The following is a 12,773-nucleotide window of genomic DNA, read 5'->3' on the forward strand; positions in this document are numbered from 1 at the left end:
TCCTTTTATTCCATCTTCTTTTGTTCTTGTTCTCCTCCCAAGTCCCATTCTCTTGCACCAACTTTACTGTATATGTTTGTTTCTAATAACTACTTGACGATATGTCATTTCTCCTCTCATTTATGAGACTATCATTCTCATTAATTGCCAAATTTCAAATTAAATTTTGATACCGACCATACAAGTTATCCTCATTAAAAGAAAATAATTTTTTTTCATTCTCCGAACAAGAATTCAAAAATTAAATAATTTTATAGTGGTATTTAAAGGCTTTGCAAAAAAAAAAAATTCATGAACCACCATTTGGCTCTTGTTCTATTAAGAGAAGAAAAACATGAGCCTACTCAATTATTTCATTCTCATAAAAGAGCCTACTTAATTAGTTAAATTAAACATTATAGGCGTTTGGAAAATATTCGTTGATTTTAAAAAAAAAGTAGTATTTAAAGTTCTAGTAGAAAAAAAAGAAGATATTTGGAGAAGTTTGGGGTGGGGGGTGGGGTGGCGGGAGGGAGTGTGAAAAAGTTCTTTAAATTTGTTTTTTTTATTCATCTCCAAAAAGAGAAAAGGGAACTGAAAATATCTAAACAGTTTTAATTAATAGTAATTCGTGACATTATCCGTTTTCTTCAGTCCCCCCACCCCACCCCGCGTAACCTCACCAAATTCTCGTATTTCCGTCGTTGTTCGCATTCCCGCCGGCGGCTGGAACACAATCTCCGGCAACCAACACACAATTGTTACATTGATAATGAAATCCATATCGCCCATGTTCTCAGTTTCCACTCCCAAGTCTCCAATTCTCATCTTCACCCCTATTTCCCAAAGATTTTCATCTGTCAAATTTGCAGCCTCTCCACAGCGAAAGTCACCATCTTTAAAATCAGCTAAAGCACTGTCTACAACAGTTACCGTGGACCCCATAACTACGCCCACATCTACTTCCACTTCCACCCCTCCCAAAAAGGTGTCTAATTCTTTTCTGCTCTCAATATTTGTTTATTCAATTACTTCGTATCTCATTATTGTTCATTTGGTGCATATAGGTTCTTGTGCCAATTGGATTTGGCACTGAAGAAATGGAAGCTGTAATATTGGCTGATGTTCTGCGCCGGGCTGGTGCAGAGGTAACAATTGCGTCAGTAGAGCAGCAGTTGGAAGTTGAAGCATCAGGAGGCACTAGGCTAGTTGCCGATACTTTCATCTCTGCTTGTTCCACCCAAATATATGATCTTGTTGCATTGCCGGTTAGTATGAGCTTTCCTTAGTACTGTGGCTTTCATTGATTATTTTTAATGAAATATCCGTAAAAGATATTTGTTTGTTACAAGTTGTGAAGATTTATGGGAAAGACAGATTCTTTGAAGTACAAATGTCTCACAAACATTTTTTGCTGGCGTAAACTGTACTGTTAAATTGAAACTTGAGTTAGTTAAGTCTTGCATTGTTACAATTGTCTTATGAGATTGGAATTGTTTCAACCGTGAAAGAAGTTACAGGGATACAAGGTGTCCTTTTGCTTCAATGATTAATAGGCTTCACATATTTTTGGTTGCAACACTTATGTCCTTGTACAGATTTTTCTTGCTTGAACATAGACTCATAGTATTTTCGCTCTAATTTAACTTCTGGATTTGATAGTAGGCTTATAGGTATTCTTTCTGCTCCCTTCATAATGGTTTTATCTAATATATATATCAATGTCATAGGAGTAACTTTGGTAACTGATGTATAGACTTAATCTAGGGAGGAATGCCAGGTTCTGCTCGTTTAAGAGACTGTGAAGTTCTCAAGAAGATCACAAGCAGGCAAGCTGAGGAGAAGCGACTTTATGGTGCCATTTGTGCTGCTCCAGCTGTCACTCTTTTGCCTTGGGGTCTTCTCAAGAGGAAACAGGTGCGCCATTGATTATGTTTATTGAGTTTGCTTTCGCGCAGTGTCTATGTTCCTAGTTCGTCTAACTGACATGCAGTTTCCTTCAAGTCCACTTGTCATCCTGCATTTATGGACAAGATTCCATCCTTCCGGGCGGTGAAAACTAGCACTCAAGTCTCTGGGGAGCTAACAACAAGCCGCGGGCCTGGTACTTCATTTGAGTTTGCCGTATGTTTAGTGGATCAGCTGTTTGGTGAGTCTGTTGCCAAAGAAATTGGAGAACTATTGGTGAGTGGATGACATTACTAATATTCTTAAAGTCTCTACTTAACTTCTAGCTCTACACTTCCTCTCCACACAAATTTGGCATTTAAACTCAACGCTGAGCTGACTGGTAAAAGTGGATCATTCATGGGTTGTTATTTAGTAATATTCCTCTTTCTATCCAGTTCGTATTGGGTTGAAATACTGAAAACATATATTCTATGATGAATATTGCTAGTTAGGTTCCGAGGACATGTTTAACTAAGAGATGCAACTTATGTATCCCCATTGCTTCCAGCATTGACTTGAGAGGTGGAAAATGGAGTTTATTTCTATTTCCAGGATCAAATATGAAAAGGGTGTTAAGAGAAAGTTGTTCCTTCTGACTCAGTTTACAAGTTCAAGTCAACACGCTACAGCTAAACTACAGATGGATTATGCATGCACATCTTGCAGTTATGAAACACCTTTAGTGAACACTTCATTTTTATTTTCCTTTGATTTGTTTGTATCTGACTTGCATTGTTTATCTGATTAGTTTGCTTGTTATCCTTAGATTGTGCTCATAGAACTTCCGTACATTTGTGCAGTTAATGAATCCCGCAGACGACGACCCAAAGAGACAAGAATTTAATGAAGTTGGATGGTCTCTAGATCACATCCCGCAAGTAAGCTTTGCTTTGTATAGCTCGATTTTGAACTGCAATTACTGAGTTAAATTCAATAACAATGTAATCACCTTCCTATGAGTTCTTTATCTTGTGGAATAATGTCAAGGGCACTGTTTAAGGGTCTTATCTATGAATGAGCATTTTCCTTATTCGGTGCTTATCCATTCATCGTATCTGCCTTGAATTTGAGGTGGAGCTTTGTGCTTGAATAGTTAACTGAGCTATATCACTATTAAGGTTAAAGATTTAAAATGCCATTTGAGTTACACTATTCTTCACAGCTTACTTCTCTTTCTCACAATTTTTTTTTCTTTTGACTTTGCAAAAGGGTTTGTTGAAAATGTTCTCAACCGTAGGAAATATACTCTTTCACATGGAATTTGTGCTTGAGATATATATAAAAGTAACTCCATTATTTAGGAACAATTACAGGCAGATGCCTGTCTGACTAGTTGAGAAATTTTCACTTGTGTTCCTAGGATTAATAATGCTGTTGCGTAAAAAACAATAAAGGCTTTGCCTTTTCTTGATTTTTACATCTAGCAGGTTTTTCACTTTTCTGTTTAATAAGAATTTCTTTCCTGAAACATGTCGAAATTCTCTGTCGTCACAATGTTGTAGGTTCTCATTCCAGTAGCTAACGGGTCTGAAGAAATTGAAGTTGTGACATTGATAGACATTCTAAGACGAGCAAAGGTGAATGTTGTGGTGGCTTCAGTGGAAAAATCAGCACAGGTCTTGGCATCAAGTGGAACAAAAATTGTTGCAGACAAGTTGATTGATGCTACTGCTGACTCCATATATGACTTGATTATCCTCCCGGTGAGGCTAAATCTTCTCATTTAACTTTAACCAGCATTTCCACCAGTTCTCCGAAAGTTTTAGGCGCACAAAGGAAAGCCTCTATACTGATGAAAATGTACCTATTAGCAACTCGTAAATGAGAATGATTTTTGTAGGTCCTATCACTTGCTTTTGTAATTAGTTGGTTCTAATTCTTTAGGGAGGAACTACTGGGGCTGAACGGTTGCACAAGTCAAAAGTTCTGAAGAAGTTGCTTAAGGAACAAGAATCAGCCGGAAGAATATTTGGTGCAATCTGCTCTTCACCTGCAGTCTTGCAGAGACAGGGGTTAATAAAGGTATGCTGTTAGCCATTCAAATGTCTTATTTTGGGAGAAGAAGTTTAATTTAAACTTCCTTCCTTAAGCAGGACAAGAAAGCCACTGCACATCCTACCGTCATAAACAAGCTCAAAGATGGGGTGAATGATACTCAAGTAGTTATTGATGGTAAACTCATCACAAGCCAGGGACTTGCTACAGCAACACAGTTTGCATTGGCTATTGTGAGCAAGCTTTTCGGGCATGCAAGGGCAAGGAGTGTAGCGGAAGGCCTTGTCTATCAGTACCCTAGGAGCTAGAAATATCAGTCCTGCAAACTTCAGAGTGCCCAAGTATGTTAAAGGGGCAGCTTAAATTGACGGACTACATACTTCACTGGCCATTACTAGAAAACACAAGTTTTGGTCCCTGATGACTTGGTAGCAGACATTACAAGCCTAAGGGTGAGGTTTTCCCAAGTCTGTCAAAGGTAATCGATTTATTGCAATGCAGTAGCCAAGTCAGCGCTTATCTGCAATCATGACAAACTGGGTGTATATCTCAGAGCAAGATGGTTTATACATGCACTTTTATCCTTTTCCCTTTCTTAAGAAGATATAGTCCTAAACTTACAGTACAGAGGTCCACCAGATCTTACCTTGGATTAGGGCATCTACTATCATTCTGCCAGGCATGCATTGGAAAGAGTGAAGATCAAAGCAATGACAACAGTGACAAATTGCCCTCGGCTTATCTTAGTCTCATCTCACAAGTTTCTTTTCTTCACATAGGATTGGCCTCCAGAATCATGTTTATTGGCATTTAGAGCATAAATAGAGAAAGAAAGAGTGCTGTTCATATGTTGTACCTGATCTTGGTTTATACCGGACAATAGATTCTATTATGGATTTGGAATTATATTCTGTGTGTATTCTCAGAATCCAGGAGACTGCAAGAGTACCGTTCATTTTTGCTAATGAGCGTTTTGGGAACAAGACAAGAGTTGATTGAATATATATAGGCTATTCTTTTGGTTTTGTCACACACATAAGTTTACATGAGGGCAACACCAGAACTTTGCGCCTCGGTTGTATCCCTTTACCAGTTCTGGATGTGCAAGACTTGAAAGAGTAAGAAAGCAGAAATAATCTGTTCATAAATTGCTTGTTAATTTTACAGAAAAACCTATGTCTAAATATGTTTATCTCTTACCTGGTTTTTGTGATAAATCTATCACCTAGCTATTGAACTGATGCATCCTACTTGCCTGTATAACTAATGTGTGAGAGAAATAAAAAGTACACAAAAGAAGAAACTTCATACAAGCAGATTGTTTACATAATGTACATACACGGGCACGATCTCACTCCCCATACATAAAGTTACCAAACACGTGAAGAAGATAGATCTGAATCAGATCATAACTCACAACTCCATCCACCTATTTAACTAGTTCCTAAGCTTGAACTCTAAGAATTTTTGCTTTTAACTTCTCATTCTTCTACCAAGGTCCTGTCAGTGTCCTTCTCAAGCATCTTAATTTATATCCGCATGGCATATTCCTTTTTTCCAGTAGCTGCAATTGCACAGAAACGAATGGTTAACAGCCAAATCTAGGGAACTTAGTTTAACTAATAACATGTTCTAATCTCACTTAGTAGAAGCCGAATAAACTTGCAGATTTATAAATATTCACAGGTAATACAGTTTTCACAAGAATGCGCAATTACTCCATGTCTCCATCCACTCAGGCAGTTAATGACTTAAATGTAGCTTGTACTAATACAAAACTTATTCATTTGCTTACAATGTGGCTAACTTATATTGTTTTAACTCACCCTTTTACCAACTAGTATTAGAATAGTCATTGACCAACAGAAAGTTCTGCTATTACTACAAGAATTTCGTACCTGATTTTTCTGCTTCTCCATAATTTCAGCCTGCACGAAAAAATTCAAAAGTGAAAGTTACAATTAGAACACTTATCAGTGACATTGCAATAATTCTGTGATTCCTGACCATTTGAAACATACCTGTTTCTTCTGCAACTCTTCATTAATTTCTTTTAGCTTTGCCACTTCAGCTTCCAACTCTAAAGTATAGGCCTGTCAAATCCCAAATAAAAGTGCGATTAAGTTATCCATTCACAATATAAACATTTACAGTAACAAATTCTAGTTGTTAATCACAGGTTACTAAAGTTTATAAACGTGTTATAGCAAACTACTCCTAAATTCCCCACACCTGTAATAAAGATCCAAAAAAATCTAAAGCTGCAACTGAGTGCACATGCTCTTCATAAAAGCCAGCCACACTTTATGTATTATTTGCTTGATCGGGTAATTTATTAATCCATGAGTGCCTCTGCCTATCTTTCCCCAGGGTTGGTTATTAAGATTATCAGCTTGATAAAACATAAGCAAGCTTTTTTTTTTCTACAAGTAGAAAAAACATAAGGAAGCTGTTGTAAGCAGATATAACAATGTTTGAAAAATATCAGACTTTGTTAGGTATAAAGAAATTAAAGAAGATTGTCATCAGAAGGTCTAAAGATGTTATTGCTGCCAAAAGTTTCAGTTCTGTTATTTACAGCTGCACAAGTCGGTTTCATTGCATAATGTTCTTGAGCATAATGAGCCTCAAGAATCAGAAGCACAAGAAATTTATTTAGTAACTGATCAGATAAATGCTGAACATAAGAGTTCACCTGCTTCCGAGCCCTTGATCTAGCTGCGGACTCTCTGTTCTTAATCATCCTCCTACGCCTTCTCTCTACAACTTTTTCCAAAGAACTGCCTGATCTCCTACCTCTTACACCTTCATTAAATGCATAAGGGGAAGGTGAAAGAGATGATGTATCTGTATTGCTCCTTGCAACAAAGTCATTTCCAGGCGATCCTCCTTTTGCTGGTGAAACTCCATTATGAAATACGGTCATCCCCCTAACTCCGCCTTGAGCCATATTAGTATTTACGGAAGGACCGGACATTCCAACAGCAGGAGCCAGGTGTCCATTGTTCGATAATTGCATAGGCGATGCAAATGCCACCGTTGTTTGCTTGGGAAAAAGAGGCTGTTGGTGCTGAGGTTGTTGCTGTGAAGGTGTGGCACCAACCACATTCAACATGTTATTAGCTGCAATTTGATTGATCAACAGTCCATTGTTTTGAGTTGGTTGCTGAAATGCTATGTTCAAACCATTGTTGTTACTGTGTTGACTTGAACCGTTGTCAAATGTAATTCCATTTGAGTTTGTACATTGCATATCTTCTCTAACCACTCCAACTCTAACCAAAAACTCCTCCAACGTCATTTCTCCCAAGGTAGATTGCCTCTGCCCAAAGTTTGAATTCCCAGTGTCACTTCCCTCTTTGGCACTAACAGTTTCTTTCTGAAAGACTCTCCATACTTCATCAACTGTTTTCTGACTAAGTGTTCGAGGTAATGTCAAAGAACCTTGTCTCTGCAAATTTCCTGCAGCTACACTCCCATCTACACTACCAGTAGTAGATGCCGTAGCTTGAGACTCTTCAGCTGTCCAAATGTTTTTCAAGAGGTCCTCCATATTCATTGATCCAAAATCTTTTCCAAGTCCACTAAATGTAGTTTGAAGCTCATCAAATGTCAAGGAATATATGGAAGATTGCCTAGCCAAAGGGAAATTACCATTACACATTGACTTCCCACCGTAGCTTTCCGGCTGTGGTGTGTCAGCAAAGTTCTTGAAGTTCAAGTAAGATCCCATGGTACCAAAACACAAAGGGTATTCGGATATCTGATCAAAAAGTTTAGTAGTAAGAATTACATGATAAGTTTAAAGGCCTCTTTCATTCCCTCAAAAGACAACAATAACGACAATAATTACGCCTTAATCTCAAGCAAGTTAGGGTCAGTTACATGAATCATTAGTATTATTGCTCCATTTAAGCTCGTTTTAGTCCAAAAGAGCAAGTATTAATTCCAGTACCGCCTCCTCACCTAAAGAATGTCTAAACATAGATACTTTAAGATAATACAACAACAACAACAACAACAAACCCCGTTAAATCTCACAAGTGAAGTTTGGGGAGGGTAGTGTGTATGCAGACCTTACCCCTACCTTTGAGAAGGTGGAGAGACAGATACAACAACAACAACAACAACCCACTATAATCCCACTAGTAAGGTCTGTGAAGGTACTGTACTTCTACCTTGGGGTAGAGAGGCTGTTTTCGATAGATCTTGGGCTCCCTCCAAGAACTCCCCACCTTGCTCTTGGGGTGACTCGAAGTAGTGTGCTCACCACTAGAACAACCCACTCTTGTCTAGAGAGACAGATACTTTAAAGATTAACCAAAAATACTAAGACATGTTCTTCATAATCAGATAGAAGATGTCCCGCTAGAGAAAGATGCAATCTTTACAATCTTACTTTAGTGTAACTTTGATTAACTGAAAAATTCATGATCAATCTGGTTTTACCTAAAAACCGATATTAGTATAGCTCTTTTTTTTTTTTTGGGTCAAACATATTAGTATAGCTCATTTCAGTATAGAACATACTAATAGAGGTAGTAGCCTAGATCAGTTTGACTTAACTTAGTCCAGAACATTCTTGGTATACAACATAGATCCAAGATTTAACAATCCCCAAAACCTCAGATCAAAATTCATTCAAGTATCAACTTTAACCTAAAACACAACCACCCAGTATCATCTATACTAAAAATATAATAGTAGTTCATAAATAAAAGAAACAACATATTATTAATCTTGTTCAAGCTCATTCCAAGTTACAAAAATTTCAACTTTATTAATTTGGTAGACAAATGGTCAATCAAAAAAGAAATATCGAGAAAATTGATTGATAATTTCTTGCGTTGTTCTTAGAATACAGACAAAACAAAGTATGATGTAGAAAGACAAATATACCCTTTTGGAGCAGAGAAGGGAGGGAGCAGAAGAGAGCTGAAGCGTGTCGTTTCCTTCTTCTTCGCTGATTAAGGGCTTGCTGGAGTCGACAAGTGTCTTCTTTCCCCCTTTGGTGTGTTTTTAAAGCGCAGCTCTTATGATTTTATTTTTTAAAATTTTAAATTGTTCTCCTCTCTATTTTTTATTTATTTCCAATTACGTGTTGCTGTAGAAGTGCAGAACGTGGACCAATGAGAGAGCTGTATTTTTTTTATGTGACTTTAGCCAATAGAATAATGAAACGTGGAAGATTTTTTACCGTTGACTTATGCTTTCCCGACAAAGTGTCGGAAAGTAGATGGCGCTTGTTCATTTGTCTACTACTCTCTCAAAGTTAAAAAAAATTTAGAGGTCGTTTGGTGGGGCGGGTAAGTATAATGATAAATAAGGTTTATTAACAAGGCTTAGTAAAGCAATTTTAGTAATGCAAACATTAATTATACAGAGATTATTTCTTATTCATTGTTTAGTGTGGTGTATTATAAATTAAAATGTATTGTATAATTTTTTAGAAAATTAATTATTTACAAATATGACCTCCATATTCTTTAACTTTAAGGGATTTTTAGGATAATTTTGTCTTTAATCATGCTAATGTATGCATTAATAGCCTTTGTATTGCTAATGCCATAATTTTTTATGCATTAGCTATACATAGGATAATATCAAATATGGTGTATAACTAATGCTTGTATTAGTTATACATAGGTTGAAAAAATATATCAAACAAGGTATTACTAATACACAAAGCCAATACATACATTATTTTTTCTAATACACTCTACCAAACGACCTCTTAGACCACGTGGGTCAACTTGACTAGTTTAGATTTTCTTTTTCGAACTTTATTAATTTAGATAATTAAATATTTGTAGTAAAAGAAGTTGAGGATTTTTCAAATACTCCATCCGTTTCAAATTAGATAAGGTACTGTCCTTTTTAGTATGCTCCAAAATAAATGACGTATTTTTAAATTTGAAAATAATTTAATTTTAAATTTTTCATTTTGCCAATTTTATCCATAATAAGAAACTTTTATAACCACACAAATGTTATGGCCTCACAAAGCTTTTACCCTTTAAGCTTTTAAGACCACAAGTTTCAAAAGTCTTTTTTCCCCCCTTTAAACTCCGAGTTAAACTATTTCATCTAAATTGAAACGGGGAGTAATAGTTTCATATTAAGTGAACTTAGAAAGCTGTATTTCTTGTAGTTTTATATACTTGTTCAAATTTTCACATATTTATATTTCTATTAATTCAGAGTAATATTTTTATGAAAAGAAAATTTCAAAGGTTCTTAATACTCGTTTACTTAAAACACACTGAATTCACCCTCAAAAGAAAAGTAGCTTTTCCTAAATTCACTGTTATTTAAAAATAAAAAATAAAAAAAGTAGTTCATGCGATAACTGATATGTTCAGTAACGCATTTTCCTTTCCTGCCCTGATCCATCATCTATACTAAGTATATTCAGTCCCCAAAATTAAAACGTGAATTATAATTTCTTGATCTAAGTCAACCTCACTTTGTGCTTGAGGGGCTTTTTAAGTGGGATAAAAGAACTTGAGATAGTCAATTTCTTCGTTAAAGATTGAGATGAGTCTATATCAAACAAGATAATTCAATAATATAAAATTTTAAGAATTTTAATGGGCCAAATATGTCCTTAAAGTATGGGTATAAGACTGAATATGCCTTCGTATGGGACCGTTAAAAATAAGGTCATATTTTAAGCAAACACTAAACAAAAAATGCATAATTTATGTCAAAATATTAACGACGGACAAATTCGCATATTTTAAGGACATTTTCCGTTTGTCTTTGCTGGCCAATCACATAGAGTCTGCACTATGGTGCATCTATGGGGTACAGTCTGCACATTAGTAGTGGATTCGAGTCAGATCAATTTGGTAATCTCGATCAACGTGCCCAAAACATGTGACTCTAGCTGTCTAGCATTCTTGTCAAGGTAAAAGATGCCTCCATTTTAACCGACACCAGTGATAACAAATAGGAGCAGTAGAAGTGATCCTAGAAGTGGCGTAATTTTTTAAAGTTCAGAAAGTTAGATGCTACAGCCAAAACGGAAAAATATTTACATTAATTTCATACTAAAAACACAGGATATGTATTTTTCATACTTTTAGTTTATCGCTTACAATTGTTGAGTAGTAGTAATATGTTAGTATCACTTTGACGTTTAGTAGTTAAAATTAATTTTTTTGATTTAATATAAAATATCTAGTGCGATTAAGTAGTGGGAATGATATTACAATAGTAATACAAATGATTAACAATCACTACTAAGGTGAACGCAAAAAGCGGAAGAAGCTAAGCTCCAACTTCTCTACATAGGTTGAATTATGTCATATCAATAAATTTAAACTGTTAGAAGATACTATTTTCATTTTTTAAGATAAGTTGATAATATAATTTTTTTTACATGATAAAATTATATTTACATGTTGTAATAGATAAATCATCTTATTTTCAAGATTAAAATAATTCAGAGCAAAATATTGTATTAAAGTCAAAACTTCCAAGGTGTGGACATCCACTTCGTATCTATAAGTTCAATATGGAAGGGTGCCAACACTATGTTTTTCTTGATCATCAAAGAGGCACTGTGGAAGAGTCAATCAAGATCTTGCCAAATCTTTGGCTACTAAAATCCTTACAGTGACGATTGGGGTAGCCAAATTCTAATCTTCCAAAAATTAAATACTCAAAAATGTGGTTGAAAAATAGGTAGTGTCGCTCCCTCTTATCAACAACACATCACTAAATTGGTCTATCAAGTATCAATTAATATCAAATATATAGGGTTAATTTCAGTGATAGTCATTCAACTATCTTTCAATATCACTAAAGTCACTTAATTATTTTTGGTCACTTAAAAGTAACTAAACTATATCATTGTTACTTAAAAATTATTTTGGCTCAAACCCTACCAAAAATATGACATGACATAAAATTTAATAAAAAAAATTCAAAAATAAATACCACATAAGCTTAAATGGGTCACACCCAGTTTAGATCCATTTCTTCCTTAATGTGATTTGACCCATAACCCAAATGGGTTTCCATAGGAAAAAAAAATGCACGCTCCTAATAAATTTAGGTTTTGTGATTTTGTTTTGGGGTTTTGATCGTACAGATACAATCTTTCTTTTGTCTAAATAATTGCAATAGGTTGTCTGTAATTGTATGTCTATTGACAATTTTCATTACGCACTTTAATTGCATGTGTTGCTTACTAAGCTGGTTATTTGTATGCTAGTGTTGCTTAATAAGCAACATTTTCAAATTAATCGAATGGTAGTTTGTGAAAAATAAATTCTTATTAGCCTTATTATTCTTGTATGCTTATGATACATTTATATGTTATGTGAGATGGATACAATAATATTTTAATTTCAGTAGAGTTATAAAACGACTCGGATATGGCATACAAACAAGATAAGAATTTTTTAGTATAGAATAATTATAAATGAGCATTGTGTAATAGAAAAGACAAAAATTTTATAGTATAGGACACTCATTTTTAACTAATGTGGAATTCAATATCTTTTTTTATTTTATTTTATCGAAATTCATTTAGGTTATGGGTCAAATCACATTAAGGGAGAAATGGATTTAAAGTGGGTATGGTCCATTTAAGCTTATGTTTGTAACGACTCGGTCGGTCGTTTTGAGAATTTAAGTCTCGTTCGGCGGCATAAGGCCCTGAGCAGCTTCGTATTATGTTTATTAACTTGCGTGCGTGGTTGAATTCAATTACCGGATGATTCAGAGTGATTTGGGACACTTAGTCCCTAAAACGGAAGGTTAAGCCTTAGGATTTTGACCGTAGTCGGAACTATGTGAAGATGACTCCAGAATAGAATTTCGTCGGTTTCGTTAGCTCC

The 12,773-nt window shown here is 35.3% G+C and overlaps 2 protein-coding genes across 3 annotated transcripts; one reads left to right on the forward strand and one right to left on the reverse strand.

Moving 5' to 3' along the window:
• Nucleotides 1-557: 557 nt before the first annotated feature.
• On the forward strand, nt 558-4,846 carry LOC107776092 (protein DJ-1 homolog C). Its single transcript, XM_016595913.2, has 8 exons — nt 558-967; nt 1,047-1,247; nt 1,747-1,896; nt 1,984-2,163; nt 2,730-2,807; nt 3,432-3,632; nt 3,814-3,951; nt 4,023-4,846. The coding sequence occupies exons 1-8, from the start codon at nt 752-754 to the stop codon at nt 4,230-4,232; spliced, it is 1,374 nt and encodes a 457-aa protein (XP_016451399.1). The 5' UTR covers nt 558-751; the 3' UTR covers nt 4,233-4,846.
• Nucleotides 4,847-5,211: 365 nt separating this feature from the next.
• Nucleotides 5,212-8,960, reverse strand: LOC107776093 (ABSCISIC ACID-INSENSITIVE 5-like protein 7). 2 transcript variants are annotated; one of them, XR_012702805.1, is made up of 6 exons: nt 8,824-8,960; nt 6,620-7,687; nt 6,157-6,347; nt 5,946-6,017; nt 5,823-5,852; nt 5,470-5,488 (listed from the first exon to the last, which is right to left on the reverse strand). XR_012702805.1 is itself a non-coding variant. In XM_016595914.2 (5 exons), exons 2-5 carry the CDS (start codon nt 7,655-7,657, stop codon nt 5,414-5,416), a joined length of 1,215 nt encoding a protein of 404 aa, XP_016451400.2. In that variant the 5' UTR covers nt 7,658-7,687; nt 8,824-8,960; the 3' UTR covers nt 5,212-5,413. The 2 variants fall into 2 exon arrangements, 1 of the variants encoding a protein (XP_016451400.2); XM_016595914.2 differs by lacking the exon at nt 6,157-6,347 and having other exon boundaries at nt 5,212-5,488.
• Between the last annotated feature and the right edge of the window lie 3,813 nt (nt 8,961-12,773).

This window comes from Nicotiana tabacum, chromosome 19 (genome assembly GCF_000715075.1).
Source record: "Nicotiana tabacum cultivar K326 chromosome 19, ASM71507v2, whole genome shotgun sequence".
Lineage (NCBI taxonomy): Eukaryota > Viridiplantae > Streptophyta > Magnoliopsida > Solanales > Solanaceae > Nicotiana > Nicotiana tabacum.

Coding starts and splice junctions, on each gene's coding strand:
- LOC107776092 (XM_016595913.2), top strand. CDS start 752: ATGAAATCCATATCGCCCATGTTCTCAGTTTCCACTCCCAAGTCTCCA. Junction 1,248..1,746: donor ATGATCTTGTTGCATTGCCG/GTTAGTATGAGC, acceptor GACTTAATCTAG/GGAGGAATGCCAGGTTCTGC. Junction 1,897..1,983: donor GTCTTCTCAAGAGGAAACAG/GTGCGCCATTGA, acceptor GTTTCCTTCAAG/TCCACTTGTCATCCTGCATT.
- LOC107776093 (XM_016595914.2), bottom strand. CDS start 7,657: ATGGGATCTTACTTGAACTTCAAGAACTTTGCTGACACACCACAGCCG. Junction 6,018..6,619: donor GATCAAGGGCTCGGAAGCAG/GTGAACTCTTAT, acceptor GGGATTTGACAG/GCCTATACTTTAGAGTTGGA. Junction 5,489..5,822: donor TGGAGAAGCAGAAAAATCAG/GTACGAAATTCT, acceptor GTGCAATTGCAG/CTACTGGAAAAAAGGAATAT.